The sequence below is a fragment of the Giraffa tippelskirchi genome, chromosome 1 (genome assembly GCF_054371585.1).
Source record: "Giraffa tippelskirchi isolate mGirTip1 chromosome 1, T2T-mGirTip1v1.2.pri, whole genome shotgun sequence".
In the NCBI taxonomy this organism is placed as follows: Eukaryota; Metazoa; Chordata; class Mammalia; order Artiodactyla; family Giraffidae; genus Giraffa; species Giraffa tippelskirchi.
This window is the reverse complement of record NC_137275.1, coordinates 112,544,424-112,564,127: the sequence shown is the minus strand read 5'-3', so window position 1 is coordinate 112,564,127 and position 19,704 is coordinate 112,544,424. Positions and strand designations below refer to the sequence as shown.

General features: G+C 36.9%; 1 protein-coding gene and 1 pseudogene across 1 annotated transcript; both read right to left on the bottom strand.

The window, feature by feature from the left end:
- Nucleotides 1-1,018: 1,018 nt before the first annotated feature.
- Nucleotides 1,019-1,942, bottom strand: LOC145509341 (olfactory receptor 10AG1-like). Its single transcript, XM_081497984.1, has one exon. It carries the CDS (start codon nucleotides 1,925-1,927, stop codon nucleotides 1,019-1,021), a length of 909 nt encoding a protein of 302 aa, XP_081354110.1. The 5' UTR covers nucleotides 1,928-1,942.
- A 13,711-nt stretch (nucleotides 1,943-15,653) lies between these two features.
- LOC145515775 (olfactory receptor 10AG1-like) lies at nucleotides 15,654-16,580 on the bottom strand (annotated as a pseudogene).
- Nucleotides 16,581-19,704: the final 3,124 nt, after the last annotated feature.

Here is a 19,704-nt window from a genome sequence, read left to right as displayed (position 1 = left end):
CATTTCACAGTGTTGACAGGGTTTTCTTCCACAGACTCTAAAGGGATAGTCACTCCTTGCCTATTTCAGCTTTCGGTGGTTCTTGACCTGCTTTGCGTCACGGTTGTGTCACTCCCGGTTGCTTCCTCCACCTTCACGTGATATTCTTCTGTGTCGCTGAGTCTCTATTTTTAACGTAATCTCTCTTCCCCCCTTATAAGAACTAAGAACATTCATCATAGGATATAGTGCCCTTCCCTTAAATTAAGATAATCTTATTTCAAAGTCCTTAACTGAATTACATCTGCAAAGGCTTTTATTTTCCTAATAAGTTCAGGTTTGCAGGTTGTAACCTGACATATATTTAGAGGGATCAACATTCAACCCAATGCAGTTTATAGTTTAAATTCCTAATATTCCTAATACTAAGGAGATACTTCAAAAGCAAAACATGAAGCTACAAGCCGGAGGAAGTGGTGTCACTAGAGAACAGTCAGCATTGAGGTAACGAAGGATTCTTTCATGGTTTGTACTCTGAAAGGGATATGGACAGTTGCAAAACAGAGAAAGAAGGGAAAATTGTTAGAAAACACTCAGATTCCCCTACTCCCACCAACTTGGATGCGGTTATTATTTTCTCATCGTCTAAATCCAATCCTAAGTATAGAAAAGGACAATGAATACGCCTGAAGGAATGGGAAGTTTCAAGCAAATTTCTTACAGGGTATGACCATGATCATTAGTTATATCGCAGTTAGCTATCATTTTATTGATCAGGAAATCTCTTAACTCACTCTTTCCTAGTGAGAGGAAAGATAGGTCTTCAGAATAGATCATTGCCAAGGAGATAATGTGTGCTTTGATAACCCAGAAACCCTTAACTCTTTGAAACTAGGGTCCTTTTACATAATGTGAGATGGCAGTGATGATATTAACTATCATTTTATAGGAACACAGAAATAATACTAGATGATATTCTCTGATGTATTTACATGAGAAACATAGAAACAAATTGCTTTTGTCATTTCAAGCCTTCGAGTCAAGTTGATAATTTACTTAGTACTTTTCTCAGTGCTACAGTGATATCTTTGTTCCTCAGAATATATATAATGGGATTCAACGTTGGGATCAAAACTGTGTAGAAAAGAGAGATCAGCTTCCCAGTTTCTTCAGATTGATTTGGTTTGGGCTGTAAATAGGTGGTAGAGGCTGTGCCGTAGAATAAGACCACAACTGTGAGGTGAGACGAGCAGGTAGAGAAGGCTTTAGCCCTCCCTCTGGCGGATGGCAGTTTCAGAATGTTGGAGATGATTTTGCCATAGGAGACAACAATCAACAGAAATGGAACCATGATGAATACCACTGCAACTACATAGACTGCTATCTCGTTCACAAATGTGTCCCCACAAGCAAGCTTGAAGACTGGGGGGAGGTCACAGAAAAAATGATTAATTATGGTAGACCCACAAAAGGGCAGAGAGAAAACCTGCCATGTTTGCCCAATTACAACAGGAACTCCACTGACCCAGGAGGCAGTGACCAGCTGGACACAGACCTGGGGGTTCATGATCAGACCATAGTGAAGAGGGTTACAAATGGCCACGTAGTGGTCATAGGCCATCACAGCCAGGAGGAGACACTCTAAACCTCCAAACAGAAGGACCAAACACATTTGTGTAGCACAGGCAATGAAAGAAATGTGCCCTTTCTGGTTCCGGGGGTCCATGAGCATTCTTGGGATAGTGACAGTTACATAACAGATTTCTAAAAGGGAAAAGTGGTTGAGGAAAAAGCACATGGGGGTCTGGAGAGTAGGGTCAATTCTTGTTATCAGTACAGTGACACTATTGCACATCCGGATGGTCGGATAGAGGACTAAAAATATCCCAAAAAGAATCCATTGGAAATTGGGAATATCAGAAAACCCCAAGAGGATAAACTCCATCATTGTAGTGATATTTGATTTTTCTGTTCTTAATTTGTACTCCATCTGTAGATATGGTAAATTCAAGATGGTTAATTTATTAATGCTTTTGAGCAACATTTCCCTTCTGTTAACTGAATAAGATTCATGAACTTTACATAATCCATGCAAGTATTGCTGCCTTTGCCTTGCTCAGTTTCTAAGAAATGAGATTTGAAACCTCAGCAATGAACTGATGTGCAGTTAAAATCAATTAGAGAAGTAAAATCTTCATTTTCTTATACTTGGATGTAGTGATACGAGAGGGCTTCCCTGGTATCTCAGCAGTAAAAGAATTTGCCTGAAATGCAAGAGATACTGGAGATGTGGATTTGATCCATGGGCAAGGAAGATCCCTTGGAGGAGGGGATGGCAACCCACTCCAGTATTCTTGCCTAGAGAATTCCATGGACAAGGAGCCTGGCGGGCTATGGTCCATGAGATCACAAAGAGTCAGACATGATGGAAGTGACTGAGCAGCAGCAGTAATGATACCAGAAACAATATGATGTATGCGTTTTTATTTAGAGCTTATTGTACAAAAAAGATCTTCACGACACAGATAATCACGATGGTGTGATCACTCACCTAGAGCCAGACATCCTGGAATGTGAAGTCAAGTGGGCCTTAGAAAGCATCACTATGAACCAAGCTAGTGGACGTGATGGAATTCCAGTTGAGCTATTTCAAATCCTCAAAGGTGATGCTGTGAAAGGGCTGCACTCGATATGCCAGCAAATTTGGAAAACTCAGCAGTGGCCACAGGACTGGAAGAGGTCAGTCTTCGTTCCAATCCCAAAGAAAGGCAATGCCAAAGAATGCTAAAACTACCGCACAATTGCACTCATCTCACATGCTAGTAAAGTAATGCTCAAAATTCTCCAAGCCAGGCTTCAGCAATACGTGAACCGTGAACTTCCAGATGTTCAAGCTGGTTTTAGAAAAGGCAGAGGAACCAGAGATCAAATTGCCAATATCCACTGGATCATCGAAAAAGCAAGAGAGTTCCAGAAAAACATCTATTTCTGCTTTATTGACTATGCCAAAGCCTTTGACTGTGTGGATCACAATAAACTGTGGAAAATTCTGAAAGAGATGGGAATACCAGACCATCTGACCTGTCTCTTGAGAAACCTGTATGCAGGTCAGGAAGCAACAGTTAGAACTGGACATGGAACAACAGACTGGTTCCAAATAGGAAAAGGAGTACGTCAAGGCTGTATATTGTCACCCTGCTTATTTAACTTATATGCAGAGTACATCATGAGAAACACTGGGCTGGAAGAAACACAAGCTGGAATCAAGATTGCTGGGAGAAATATCAATAACCTCAGATATGCGGATGACACCACCCTTATGGCAGAAAGTGAAGAAGAACTAAAGAGCCTCTTGATGAAGGTGAAGGAGGAGAGTGAAAAAGTTGGCTTAAAGCTCAACGTTCAGAAAACTAAGATCATGGCATCTGGTCCCATCACTCCATGGGAAATAGATGGGGAAACAGTGGAAACAGTGTCAGACTTTACTTTTTTGGGCTCCAGATTCACTGCTGATGGTGACTGCAGCCATGAAATTAAAAGACGCTTACTCCTTGGAAGGAAGGTTATGGCCAACCTAGATAGCATGTTTAAAAGCAGAGACATTACTTTGCCAACAAAAGTCCATCTAGTCAAGGCTATGGTTTTTCCAGTGGTCATGTATGGATGTGAGAGTTGGACGGTGAAGAAAGCTGAGCGCCGCAGAATTGATGCTTTTGAACTGTGGTGTTGGAGAAGACTCTTGAGAGTTTCTTGGACTGCAAGGAGATCCAATCAATCCATCCTAAAAGAGATCAATCCTGGGTGTTAATTGGAAGGTCTGATGTTGAAGCTGAAGCTCCAATACTTTGGCCACCTCATGCGAAGGGTTGACTCATTGGAAAAGACCCTAATGCTGGGTAGGATTGGGGGCGGGAGGAGAAGGGGACGACAGAGGATGAGATGGTTGGATGGCATCACCGACTCGATGAACATGGGTTTGGGTGGACTCCGGGAGTTGGTGATGGACAGAGAGGCCTGGCGTGCTGCAATTCATGGGGTCGCAGAGAGTCGGACACGACTGAGCGACTGAACTGAAACTGAACTATTGTACAGGAATAGTATTAAATTATTTCACTCCTTTTAAAAGTGAAATTATATATGACACAGCCTTGCTATTTTTTTTCTTTGGGTTCATCAATTTCTTTTTCTGTACCTATTGACTTATTCCATTTCCTTTCAATTCAAAGCTTTTCACTTAAAACATTTGCTTAATTCTTATTCAAAACATTTTAAGCCCTCCCATTTCTACTCCAATGAGACTGACTTTATTAAACTCATTCTTTGTTACTGGGGGAACAGATACGTGTAATGGTATCGTTCTCTACTGTGTACCTCACCCATCAGTTATGCTACACATGGAAAGCATTAGTTACATCATGGGGTCCAATAACATTCCCTGTTAATACCCATTGTACACTGCATTACAAATACCAATTAACCTTTAACTCAGTCCATAAATATGACCCATTCTTCATGATATTTGGAGTTCCCTGATAGCTCAGTTAGTAAAGAATCCACCTGCAATGCAGGAGACCCTGGTTTGATTCCTGGGTTGGGAAGATCCCCTAGAGAAGGGAAAGGCGACCCACTCTAGTATTCCGGCCTGGAAAATTCTATGAACTGTCCATGCAGTCACAAAGAGTCAGATATGACTGAGTGATTTTCACTTTCATGATATTTTAATATAGTCTGTTCTTAACCTATGTGATTCTCTGATCCATTGTCATCTACTTCTCTTACAATCAAATAAAATAACTCCTATATAATTCCTTTGTAATTTTATCTGATAAATGTAACTTTATTTAAACCCTATGATTATTTATTTTAGGAATGCAAATGGCAAAAGCATATGAGTGGGACTGACACACACACACACACAGAGGCCTGTTATCTTGTTTCACTTCAAGTTCATGTAATCATATATCAGGCAGTCAACACTGTGTGACAATTTTCATAACACTTTATTAATGTTTATTCTCTAACTGTGTTTTCATATTTAATTAAATCTACTATGTCTGTTCCCATCTTCCAGCTCCACAAACTATCATTTTTGTATTAATTCTTTGATAAAAAAAACTGAGTCAACAAATGTTCTCTCATATTTCTCTATTTCCACTAGAATTAGTTTTCAAAATTACCTTAAGTGAAAGTTTTATTATAAATACTATTATTATTATTGCTATTTCACTTATTTATAACTTTATTCTATCATTTAAAAAGTTAAGAAATACATTGGTTAATTTAAGTTGTTAACTAATTTTCAGATAAAGATCTCAGAATTTCATATTTTTCTGTTTTATCCCTTTTATCTTAAACCTCAAATTCAGAACTACTTTTAAATAAAACCATCTAACATCTTACCTTCTGGATTTACATGAAGTTATCTATAAGAATATAGATGTTTTGACCCTGTAAATTTCTACAATACTTTTGAATCAGGAAGTTACTGTCATTCTGAAGTATTCTTCAAATATCAGCTGCTCTTATGTAGGAAGTAGTCATGCTCACTCTGGGGGACATTTTCTCTTGAGTGTCAGTTTAATTTCTAGAAGACTGCTTCTGTTCAGTGATCATCTGGGTTTACGTTTTAATACTACTTTTTCTGTAGATGATTTGTCCTCTGAAGCTCCTTCTTGGCATAAAGGTTCCCCTCTGGGGGCGGGGGGGAATGACACTTAATTATATAGTATCAATAGTGGAAAAATGACAATTATCTAGTATCAATAGTACTTTCTGGAAAAAAAAAAGATAAAGCTTTCAGTTTATTGCATTTCAGACCATTAGCAATTGCTGTAAGTTTGCCTTCCTTAATTTTATTCCCATAATTCATTCAGATCTCATCTTTCACATCTTTAGAAAAGTGTGTCACTTACTAATACACAAACGTGATATGGTTGTTCTTTCCAATACACTGCGGGGAGGATTAGATCCCTTTTCAGAAGTGGAACACTGTTCCTAGATTAACTTTTGTGGAAATTAAAGCATGTTGTATCTGCTGACAAAAATCTGGGTAGTTATTCATGTTAGGATATCTAGTTGGTCATCAGTGTAGGTATCTAGTAGATTCAAAACAAAAGGCACCTTAAAAATAGCCAAGAGCCTGTTATGCAGACTGAAGTAAGTCAGAAAGAGAAAGACAGGTATCCTATATTAACACACGTGTGCATAAATATATATATATGCATGTGTGTGTGTGTGTGTGTGTGTGTGTGCTTGAGAAAAATGATACTGATAAACCTATTTGCAAGGCAGGAATATAGACACAGACATAGAGAACAGACTTGTGGACACAGCAAGGGAAGGAGAGGGTGGGACAAACTGAAAGATTAACATTGAGACATACACACCACCACATGTAAAGCAGATAGCTAGTGGGAAGTTTCTAAATACGTAAAACAGGGAGCTCAACCTGATGCTCTGTGACAACACTGGGGAGAGGAGGATGAGGGGGTGTGGAAGGGAGGTTAAAGACAGAGGGGATATATGTACACCTATGACTGATTTACTTTGTTGTATGGCAGAACCAAAACAACATTGTAAAGCAATTATCCTCAAATTAATACATTTTCTTTTTTAAACAAACATTTAAACACAATTATTTAAGACAGGGAAAAAAACAAACTTCTCCTGTCAAAATGCTTTTTCTATTTCAGCTACTTCCAGGCAGGTATGTAGGTAAAATTATCAGGAATGAGGTTATAAGGCCAATATCCACTTCTGCTCATAAGCACATTTTTTCTTTCTGTTTAGAGATTCTTTGACAATTTGAAACACTATTCGTGTTTCTTAAATTGTGTTTCTTCCATGCACCTATGGAAACCTTATCTTTGACAAAGGAGGCAAGAATATACAATGGAGAAAAGACAATCTCTTTAACAAGTGGTGCTGGGAAAACTGGTCAACCACTTGCAAAAGAATGAAACTAGAACACTTTCTAACACCATACACAAAAATAAACTCAAAATGGATTAAAGATCTAAACGTGACCTAAGACCAGAAACTATAAAACTCCTACAGGAAAACATAGGCAAAACACTCTCCGATATAAACCACAGCAGGATTCTCTATGACCCACCTCCCAGAATATTGGAAATAAAAGCAAAAATAAACAAATGGGACCTAATTAAACTTAAAAGCTTTTGCACAACAAAGGAAACTATAAGCAAGGTGAAGCGACAGCCTTCAGAATGGGAGAAAATACCAGCAAACGAAGCAACGGACAAACAATCAATCTCAAAAATATACAAGCAACTCCTGCAGCTCAATTCCAGAAAAATAAACGACCCAATCAAAACGTGGGCCAAAGAACTAAACAGACACTTCTCCAAAGAAGACATACAGATGGCTAACAAACACATGAAAAGAGGCTCAACATCACTCATTATCAGAGAAAGGCAAATCAAAACCACAATGAGATACCATTTCACGCCAGTCAGAATGGCTGCTATCCAAAAGACTACAAGCAATAAATGCTGGAGAGGGTGTGGAGAAAAGGGAACCCTCTTACACTGTTGGTGGGAATGCGAACTAGTACAACCACTATGGAGAGCAGTGTGGAGATTCCTCAAAAAACTGGAAACCGAACTGCCATATGACCCAGCAATCCCACTGCTGGGCATACACACCGAGGAAAGCAGACTTGAAAGAGACACGTGTACCCCAATGTTCATTGCAGCACTGTTTATAATAGCCAGGACATGGAAGCAACCTAGATGCCCATCAGCAGACGAATGGATAAGGAAGCTGTGGTACATATACACAATGGAATATTACGCAGCCATTAAAAAGAATATATTTGAATCAGTTCTAATGAGGTGGATGAAACTGGAGCCTATTATACAGAGTGAAGTAAGCCAGAAAGAAAAACACCAATACAGTATACTAACTCATATATATGGTATTTAGTTAATCGGTAAAGATAACCCTGTATGCAAGACATAAAAAGAGACACAGATAAATGGAACAGTATTATGGACTCTATGGGAGAGGGAGAGGGCGGGATGAAATGGGAGAATGGCATTGGAGCATGTAAATTATCATATGTGACACAAATCGCCAGTCCAGATTTGATGCATGATACAGGGTGCTCGGGGCTGGTGCACCGGGATGACCCAGAGGGATGGGATGGGAAGGGAGGTGGGAAGGGGGTTCTGGAAGGGGAAAACATGTACACCCATGGTGGATTCATGTCAATGTATGGCAAAACAAATACAATATTGTAAAGTTAAAAAATAGATAAATAAACTAATTTAAAATTTTAAAAAAACATTAAAAATTTAAAAAGAAAGAAAAAATATTAAAAAATTAAAAAAAATAAAATTGCGTTTCTTTTTTGTATTTTAAATTTGCTTCCCTTTATTACAGCATGTTCCTCATAAATTGGACTTATGTACTCTTTTTTAGGATTGATGTTTTATCCATGTCATTTAGTGTCATGTTTATTTACAAATGAGAATTACACTGATGATTTGTTTCAACTAAGTTTTACTTACAGGATGGAACAAACTGAATGCCTGTCACCCATCACCCATGTGAGTAAATTGATCTAATCCTTAAATCTATCGTTAGGATAGTGAATTGAATGTTTCTCTCTTCAATTCAACATCATCATCACCTGAAAACAAATCTACACTCTAAGACAATACCTCAAATATATCAGTGTAACAAAATAGAGAAACATCTTGCAATCGTATTACAGTACAAGTTTGCAGTCAGTGATGAAAAAACTCTGGTGTTTCCATCTAAGAGTCCTACTGTTCCTACTTCTTCTTTGTAGTTTCCTACTGGATCTTCAGCATGCAGAAACGTGAGACTTCAGACAGACAGAACATAAGGAAACAGATACACTATTCAGAGCCTCTACACATAATAAACACATCACTTCTACCCATATGTCACTGTAGAAAGTAATCACCTGGTCCAATGTAGTTCTGTGAAGGTTAGGGAATGATGTTCACTATATGCCAATAAAACAGGTGTATTTGAAGAGCATAAAGCCACACTCTGCCATAGTCCTCACTTTTGGTCACTAAAAAAAGAGGGTGTTATAGCATGCTACAACATGTATACCTTTAGACTGATGACTTAGCATGACACATAAAGGAATAAGTATGTATGGTACATATTTATGCATATTAACTTGTTTAATAGATATATTTGAGCCTAACAACAAAATGTCATTATTATTTTCATTAGGCTTTGTTGCTTAAATTAGCAATAATGTTGAGGCATAATTTCCGAAATCACTGCAGATGGTGATTGCAGCCATGAAATTAAAAGACTCCTACTCCTTGGAAGGAAAGTTATGACCAACCTAGATAGCATATTAAAAAGCAGAGACATTATTTTGCAACAAAGGTCTGTCTAGTCAAGGCTATGGTTTTTCCAGTGGTCATGCATGGATGTGAGAGTTGGACTGTGAAGAAAACTGAGCGCCGAAGAATTGATGCTTTTGAACTGTGGTGTTGGAGAAGACTCTTGAGAGTCCGTTGGACAGCAAGGAGATCCAACCAGTCCATCCTAAAGGAGATCAGTCCTGGGTGTTCATTGGAAGGACTGATGTTGAAGCTGAAACTCCAATACTTTGGCCACCTTTGCGAAGAGCTGACTCATTGGAAACGACCCTGATGCTGGGAAGGATTGTGGGCAGCAGGAGAAGGGGACGACAGAGGATGAGGTGGCTGGATGGCATCACCGACTTGATGGACATGAGTTTGGGTAAACTCCGGGAGTTGGTGATGGACAGGGAGGCCTGGCGTGCTGCTATTCATGGGGTTGCAAAGAGTCAGACACGACTGAACGACTGAACTGAACTGAACTGAGGCATAATTTACATAACATAAAGCACGACCTTTAAAATTCAGTGACTGGTTGAGATATACTTGACTTATAGCATTATATTAACTTCTGATGTACAACATAAATATATTTTAAATGGTCATCACAATGTCTAATGTTAACATCCATCAATCACCACACAAAGTTATGCATTTTTTTCTTGTGATGTGAATTTTTAAAAATTTCTCTTAGCAAATTTCAAATATGCAAAATTATTTAACTATAGTCACCATGCTCTATATTATTTCCTTGGGCACCAAAATCAGTGTGGACGGTGAGCAGCCATGAAATCAAAAGGCGTTTGTTTCTTGGAAGAAAAGCTATGACAAACCTAGAGTGGATATTAAAAAGCAGAGACATCACTTTGCTGACAAAGGTCTGTATAGTTAAAGCTATGGTTTTTCCAGTAGTCACGTATAGATATGAGAGTTAGAATATAAAGAAGGCTGAGTGCCGAAGAATTGCTGCTTTCAAACTGTAGTGTTGGAGAAGACTTTTGAGGGTCCCTTGAACAGGAAGGAAATCAAACTGGTTAATCCTAAAGGAAATCAACCCTGAATATTCACTGGGAGGATTGGTGCTGAAACTGAAGCTTCAATACTTTGGTCACCTCATGCAAAGAGCCAGCTTATTGGCAAAAGGAGAAGGGGACAACGATGGAGGATGAGATGGCATCACTGACTCAATGGACATGAGTTTGAACAAACTCCAGGCGATAGTGAAGGACAGGGAAGCCTGACGTGCTGCAGTTTATGGGGTTGCAGAGTCAGACAAGACTTAGTCACTGAACAACATCAATACCATGCTGCACATTGATTGAATTGCTGTACATTTTAATAGCGGTTTTATAAATATGACTATATTTAAATTCACTGCCTTGCTGTTTATGTTTTATTTCTCTTATACAATATTTTCTCATACATATATATTTTCATTGATTTTTCTTCTTCTTACTTTTTGTGATTTTAATATACTTTTAGTATTTATGTATCACTTAGACAACACATTAAAAAGCAGAGACATTACTTTGCCAACAAAAGTCCCTCTAGTCAAAGCTATGGTTTTTCCAGTAGTCATGTATGGGTGTGAGAGCTGGACTATAAAGAAAGCTGAGCACTGAAGAACTGATGTTTTTGAACTGTGATATTGAAGAAGGCTCTTGAGGGTCCCTTGGACTGCAAGGAGATCCAACTAATCCATCCTAAAGAAGATCAGTCCTGAATATTCATTGGAAGGACTAATGTTGAAGCTGAAACTCTAATATTTTGGCCACTTGATGCAAAGAACTGACTCATTTGAAAAGACCCTGAGGCTGGGAAAGATTGAAGGTGAGAGGAGAAAGGGACGACAGAGGACAAGCTGGTTGGATGACATCACTGACTAAATGGACATTAGTTTCAGTAAACTCTGGGTGTTGGTAATGAACACGGAGGCCTGGCGTGCTTCAGTCATGGGGTCGCAAAGAGTCGGACGTGACTGAACTGAACCACTTTTTTATCCAATGCTCTTTATTAATTTTTAGCTGTAACTGTAGAGTTTGCAAAATAAATATCTGCCTAATACAATCTACCATTAAATAAATTATATACTTAAATGCAAAATGTTAAGATCCTGAAAATATTCCTATTTTTACAATCTTATCTTTTGTTTTGTATTATTGTCTTACACTTACTCTTTTTTAATTAATTTTTATTGGAATGCAGTTGATTTACAATGTTATTTAGCTTCCACCATACAGCAAAGTGAATCAGTGATACGTACACATACTTTGACTCTTTTTAAAATTCTATTCCCATATAGATTATTACAGAGTATTGAGTAAGGTTCCTGTCTTATACAACAGGTTCTTACTAGCTATCTATTTAGACAAGTTAGTTTGTATATTTCAATCCCAATCCCTCAGTTTACCCCTCCCCTTCCACCTTTCCCTCTTGGTAACTTTAAATTTGTTTGCAACATGTGTGATTCTATTTCTGCTTTGTAAAGAGATTCATTTGTACCAATTGTATAGATCCCATATATAAATGCTATGATGTGATACTTTTCTTTCTCTGTCACTTCACTCAGTTTAAAATTCTCTAGGTCCATCCATGTCACTGCAAATGGCATTATTTCTTTCTTATGACTATTATTCATATATATGTACCACATTTATTCTTTAACTTATAAATACCATGATACTTCTTTTTTTGTTTTCAACTGTTTTTTATTATTTGATGGACATTTTAAAATATGAAAAATGTTCATTTTTGTCATCTTATTTTCCATTTTGTGATCTGTTCATTCTTTGTGTTGATCCAAATTATTTTGATCTGTATTATTTTCTTCTACTTGAAGAACTTCCTTTTACATTCCCATATAGAAATATGTTTGTAATATATTTTTTCCCTTTAGTTTGTATGTAGATGTTGTTATTTTAAAGTTCACTTTCTGTTTTGTGGGATAATTTTATTAGAAAAATCATTCTAGTTTGATACTTGTTTTATCCAGTTCTTTAAAGATGTAATCTGTTCTTCTGTCCTAAATAGTTTCCAAATTGAAATCTGCATCAAAAAATCTGTCCCATTATTATGATATGTATTTTCCCCTGGTTGCTTCTAGTTTCATCTTTTTTTTTTTAAGTGTATGTATATGAAGGAGATACTGGTGGGGCTCTCTATCACATATCACTGATGTCTTTATCAATCACTGTCTGAATTCTGCACTATTATAGTAAGGCATGCTGTCCAGTGAAGTAAATCCTCTCACTTAACTTTTCTTCAGGAGTGCCTTGGTAATAATTGGTTGTCTTTATATACACAATTTAAAATCAGCCTAAGTCACACACACACACTCCCCTGTACACCACTTCACCCACCCATACACCAAAGGAATTTTACCCTACTTTATGGAATTTCTATATCATTGTATTGAATTATATCAGGGAAAATTGACATCTTTTACATATTGAGTTTTCCAGTACATAAAAATGTTATAGCAATCCATTTAGTTCCTTATCTTAAATTTCTCTCAAATTATTTTCTAGTTTACTAAATAAACTTCCTGCAGGGTTTTCATTTCCATTGCTTTCTAAATTTTCATATCTTTGTTCCTATTTAAATAGGATTTTCAATGTCTACTTATTTTTGCTTTCCGATGTGGGAATAAGGGCTTCACAGGTGGCACTAGTGGTAATGAATCTGCCTGCCAATGTAGGAGACATAAGAGATGCGGGTTCCATCCCTAGATCAGGAGGATCCCCTGGAGGTGGGCATGACAACCCTCTCCAGTATTCTTGCCTGTAGAATTCCATGGACAGAGGAGCCAGGCAGGCTACAGTATATAGGGTCGTAGAGAGTTGGACACGACTGAAGTGACTTAGCATGCACGCACATATGGAAATAAATTGATTTGTGTTTTCTGACTCTGTATCCAGGACACATATTGAATTCATTTATTATGTCTGATAACTTCATTATAGATTATTAAATATTTTCCACATATTCATATATAACCTCTTCCAACAATTAGGTTAATAAAACCCTGGTGGCTCAGATGGTAAAGAATCTGCCTGCAATGTGGGAGAACCAGGCTTGATCTTCTGGGTTGGGAAGATCCCCTGGGGAAGGAAATGGCTACCCACTCCAGTATTCTTGCCTGGAGAATTCCATGGACAGAGGAGCCTGGCAGGATACAGTCCACTGGGTAGCAAAGAGTCAGACATGACTGAGCGACTAACACTTTACAATGTTCACATATACATTTTATTCTCTTTCTCTCTCTTTTTTTTTTTACACTGTATAGGCTAGTATCTCTAGTAAAATGTTGGGAAAAAAAAAACTGTAAGAGAGAAAAATCCCTTTCCTTGGCTCAAATTACAGAAAAACATGTTTCAACATTTTTAATTTAATTGTGTTTGTTAGCCCTATTGTTGAGATTAAAAAAAAAAAAATTACTTTAGTGTTATCCCTTACTGAAAGCATTCTTTAACTTCTTATTTCCCAAACTTAAGTTAGTTCAGTTCAGTTCAGTCGCTCAGTCGTGTCCGACTCTTTGCGACCCCATGAATTGCAGCACGCCAGGGCTCTCTGTCCATCACCAACTCCCGGAGTCTACCCAAACCCATGTCCATCGAGTCAGTGATGCCATCCAACCTAAGTCAAACACCATTCTAATATTACAAGTTCAATGTGGATCATTTTACTGTAGGATTTATTTTATGCTTTTATGCTAAATTACTTTATTATTTATCTAGTAACAGTCTGTTCCCCTAGAGTATGAAATTTAAGTGAAAACTGGAATTTTTTCTCTGTAATGCATCATTGTAACTACACGATATAGTTATGTGAAGCTTTTTAGACATGAAAACCGAATCAGTCACCATATGAATTCTCTTTAGTGATGACGGTCAATGCTATACGGAAGAGAACAACCATGCAGCTGATCCCTGCCTCAGTACTGGACAGTGTATGGGATACAATCAAATGATATTATTCTAAACCATGAATTTTGGATATAATTTGTTGTGCAGCAACAGAATATTGAAACAGAGGACTTCAAAATGGCTACAAAACCAACTTTTATATTTTACTTCCTTTAGTCCTCTCAATGGGTAATTTGTAATAGCCATAGTTGTCATCTGTTGCTGTCATCTGCACATTATCTCCTCTGAAATGATCACTGTAATCTTTGTGTGCCTTTTAGATGTCTTTTTTGATGACATGATACCTGCTCAAAGAAGAGAACTAGCTGATAGATGAATTATGGTCTTATGAAAAATAATTTAAACACATAGTATAATAAGAGAAAGACAGATTTAAAAAGAAAATACAAAAGAAAAAAAAACCTTCCTCAGATTGCATCATTTCCCAATCAGTTTGACTGAAAATGATCCAGTGCACTGTCTGTAGTTTGACTCTTTCCATTTGAAGAAATACAAGATCTTTTTAATAGTAATTTTTTTTAGTTTAATATAGTGATTCTGTCTTATCAAGTATAATCCTTTACAACCAGGAAAACTTGGGAAAATAATGTACTAAATATCCCAAGTATTTTTATTTTAATTTCAATTGTGTACTTCACAAAAAGAATTTTTTAAAAAAGCAAGAGATCTTAGAGAATGGATAACACTATATGGGCAGAAAATGATCGAATCCCATACATCTTATATCTCTGAACAGCAAACATGCTTTCATATTTTTTGCATTAGTAAAAATTAAGTGAACAAATTATCAAGATGCTAGTAGCATGATTTGGCTACATAAACAAAACATATCTTGAGAGAAGAATTCAGAGAGAAGCAGAGGGTAAAAATTTATTGCCACACTACAAAAATGTAAGGGTCATTGTGCAGTTTTATATTTAATCTTTACAGAAGGATCAAATTGAAGTCATTGAAAGGTAAAATGTCTAAAGTAAAAAAAAACATAGATATTTAACAACTGTTCTCCAAACTTTTACCATCTGTATTATCTAAAGACATCATGAAAAGGGAAAAAAAAGTTCATGATAGTTATATGAACAGGAAAAGTACAAAAATATCTATGGTTTTAGGGGAAAAGGTAGGTAAGTGATACTATACTTTCTCATAATATTGCAAATCACCAGTAAATTTGTAGACTGATTACAATATTGCCTAAATACATAGTTTCTTATCAGTAAGATACCATAATATAATCCTGATATTAAAAAATCCGGTATAAAACAATAAGGCCAGGAATGAATGAATGTAATATATCCTATTAATCATGTGGAAAAAGCAAACTATTTCTGATTATACAATGGTAAAATTAAATAGGAAAACAGAAAATGAGTTTAAATCAAGCAGCCAATGCTTTACATGAAGGTAGCAGTTTTCTCAAGGCTGTCAAGACATCCTTATTTCTCAGCGTGTATATCAGGGGGTTAAACATCTGGGTGATAGTGGTATAGAAAAGTGAGAGAAATTTGTCTGTTCTTCCAGACAAATTCTTCCAGAATTTTTGGATTTAGGTCATAAATATGTAACGGTTGAAGATCCACAGAATAAAGTCACAACCATGACATGAGATGAGCAGGTGGAGAAAGCCTTTGCTCTTCCTGTTGCCGATGGCAACTTCAGGATGGTGGAGGTGATTCTACTGTAGGAGCCAAGAATCAGCAGAAAAGGGACCATGACAAAAAGCACAGCAACTGTAAAGACCAACATCTCGTCCAGAAAAGTGTCCCCACAGGTCAGCTTCGGTACTAGGGGGATGTCACAGAAGTAGTGATTGATTTGGTTGGATCTACAAAAGGACAGAGAGAAAATCTGGCCCGTCTGCCCTACCTCAGTTGGAACTCCAGTGACCCAGCAGGCAGCCACATGGACCTTGTGGTTCATGACCAGAGGATAGTGCAGGGGGCTACAAATGGCCATGTAGCATGCAGCGGTCATAGGCCGTCACTGTAAGAAGCAGGCACTCTGTGTTTCCAAATATAATGACAAAACTCATCTGTGTTGCACAAGCAAGGAAAGAAACATGTGTTTTCTGAGTCCAAAGGTTTATGAGCATTCTAGGAAGAGTGGCAGACACATAACAGATTTCCAAGAAGGAAAAATTACTGAGGAAAATGTACATGGGAGTCTGGAGAGTCTGGTCTGTCCTGCTTATGAGAATAATGATGCCCTTTCCAACCAGAGTTATTACAGAGGTAAACAGAAACATCACAAAAAGAAACATTTGGAGATTGGGAACGTCAGAAAATCCCAAAAGAACAAATTCCATCATTGAAGTGAGATTCACATTTGCTAGATATTTTTGAGGTTCCATCTGTGAAAATAGTACAATTAGACATTTATCTTTTTTTTTGTAATTCTATAAATTAAAGGGATTTAGAGGAATCATTAATAGTACATAAGATTTCTATTCTCTATTAACGTCTAGTGTTTTATATCCTGGACTCAACACAGCTGAAGTCTAATGGAAACTGCTGTTACTGCTAAGTCGCTTCAGTCGTGTCCGACTCTGGGCAACCCCATAGACAGCAGCCCACCAGGCTTCCCCGTCCCTGGGATTCTCCAGGCAAGAATACTGGAGTGGGTTGCCATTGCCTTCTCCAGTGCATGAAAGTGGAAAGTGAAAGTGAAGTCACTCAGTCACGTCCGACTCTTCGAGACCCCATGGACTGCAGCCTACCAGGCTCCTCCGTCCATGGGATTTTCCAGGCAAGAGTACTGGAGTGGGTTGCCATTGCCTTCTCCGTAATGGAGACTATGTATGCTAAATTCTAAATATAAAAGCATAAGTTGCAATTCAAGGTTTAACTTTATATAAAAGTGATATGCTTAAGAATTATGCACTTTCATTTTGAATCTGTGTGCAGAGCAAAATCTATCCATTTTACTTATATTAAAAAAGCGAAATTCTGAAGCAGAAATATTTGCGTACCACTTTCTCAGTGGTAAGGCACCACCAAATTCTGTAATGCATTTTTCAGGAATTTCCCAACTCTTCCATTGGAACTTTCTCAAGAATGAAGCATGCTTTTCCTTCCATATTCTGCAATGATAGCTCTTACTTCTTGTGTGTGCACTTTATTTGAGACCATTCTGACTGCCTTTATCTACTAAAATAAGCAACATAGCCATTAGGCATTATAAAGCAGGAACTTTTATTTATCTTTTGCAAGGATGCAGCTTATGTTTGACAGTGTTGTTGACTTATTGGTTATTTAATTAATAATGACAAACTTGAAGGAACTACATTGATGATATGATTTCTGAAACTCTGCTTGGTATATCTATTCTCAAATATCTTATGATGTGCCAGGGGTCACTTTCATTTAAAAATTATCAAGCTAATAATATATCTAAGATGCAGCACATGAAAATTAAAACTGAAAGCTACAAATTATTTAAAATATGGCTAATACACAGTTCCCCAAAATATCAAAACCAGAGAATACATATATTTTTGCTGGTAGGTAAGTGAGCAAGTATCGTTTAGTGAGTAATTAGTGAGACCTACAGACATTCAAAGTTCTCCTGTATTGAGATATACTTGGAAAATATAAAAATTTTAAAAGAAAGATGATTAGTAAACTGTAGCTTTAAATAATATCTAGGAAATTGGAAAACACAATTTACTTTGTGCTACTCTTGTGTTAGTAAGCTACTTGCAACAGCATGTTATTGAATTGTGTTAATGTCATGTTATATTGATATTATAGATGAAGAAACTAGGGCTCAAAGGTTTACATGATTAAACTAAGAAAAAAAAAAAGATGTTCTCTTTGACTTCCAGGATTCATGAGCATTGTGAAGGGTAACAGATCCATAGCTATTTCCAAAAGGAAAGAATTGCCAGGGAAAGAATACATGGGAATGTAGGTGTCAAGACCCACTTTTGTTATTAGAATTATGGTGCTGTTGCCCATCAAAATAATGATATACCTGACTAAAAACAACCCAAATAGAAGCCACTGGAGACGGTGAACATCAGCAAAGCCCAAGGGAAGAAATTCCTTCAAATTAGTTAGATTTTATTCCGGTATATTTCTTTTTGTTCTCTTCTCTGTTTGTGTTTTCTCTATAGAAAAAGAAGATTTAGCATTTGCTTTCACTCCTCCATCCCCAACATTTCTTTTCTTCAGTGCTAAATAAATTATAATTTCTAATTGTACAAGTCCAGCATTGTGATAGTTAAATCATCAGCATATACCATGAATAAGATTCATGGTAAGACAAAGTTTTGCATGTTATTCTCAACAGTGAGCAAATTAGAAAAAGCGACTACTCTGTGTGCTGTCTCTAAGTTGTCTGCACTATACCTCTTTCTTGTAAATGTTTAAGTGCTTATTATCAAGGGAAATAAATATTAATGCTTTAATATTGCTATTTTGAACTCAAGTCTCCATTATTCAGAAAAACTGAAATGATTAAAAGGATGTATGATAATATTCCATATCAGTTTGTTATTGCTCATACCACCATCTCTACCCTACCTACTTCAGTTAGGTCTATATATTTAATATTAATTAGCAGGTTAAATCATGTAAGTAATTTAAAAACAGTATTGAACTAAAAATTATTTCATTATTTTAAACTTAAAAGCATTTATTTTTTCTTAAAAATAGATGTTCCTTGAATTCCCCAGAAGTTGCAACTGTATGAACTAGATTGCTTTATATTTATTTCAGTTCAGTCGCTCAGTCATGTCCGACTCTTTGCGACCCCATGGACTGCAGCATGCCAGGCTTCCCTGCCCATCACCAATTCCTGGAGCTTGCTCAAACTCATGTCCATTGAGTCAGTGATGCCATCCAACCACCTCATCCTCTGTGGTCCCCTTCTCCTCCTGCCTTCAGTCTTTCCCAGCTTCAGGGTCTTTTCTAATAAGTCGGTTCTTCGCATCTGGTGGCTAAAGTATTGGAGCTTCAGCTTCAGCATCAGTCTTTGTTTTATATTAGTATAATCTCTTCTTAAAGTATCAGCAGGATTCTAATTAATTTAAGAATGTCCATTGAAATATCTTTGCTCAAAACCAAGTTTATCTCCCCACATTGTATAAAATATATCAGTTAATACTGTTCTATTTATCTGTGTCTCTTTTGATGTCTCACATATAGGGTTATCTTTACCAATTGACTAAATACCATATATATGTGTTAGTATACTATATTGATGTTTTTCTTTCTGGCTTACTTCACTCTGTATAATAGGCTCCAGTTTCATCCACCTCATTAGAACTGATTTGAATGTATTATTTGTAATGGCTGAGTAATATTCCATTGTGTATATGTACCACAGCTTCCTTATCCATTCGTCTGCTGGATTCATGTCAATGTATGGCAAAATAAATACAATATTGTAAAGTTAAAAAATAGAAAATAAACTAATTTAAAAATATA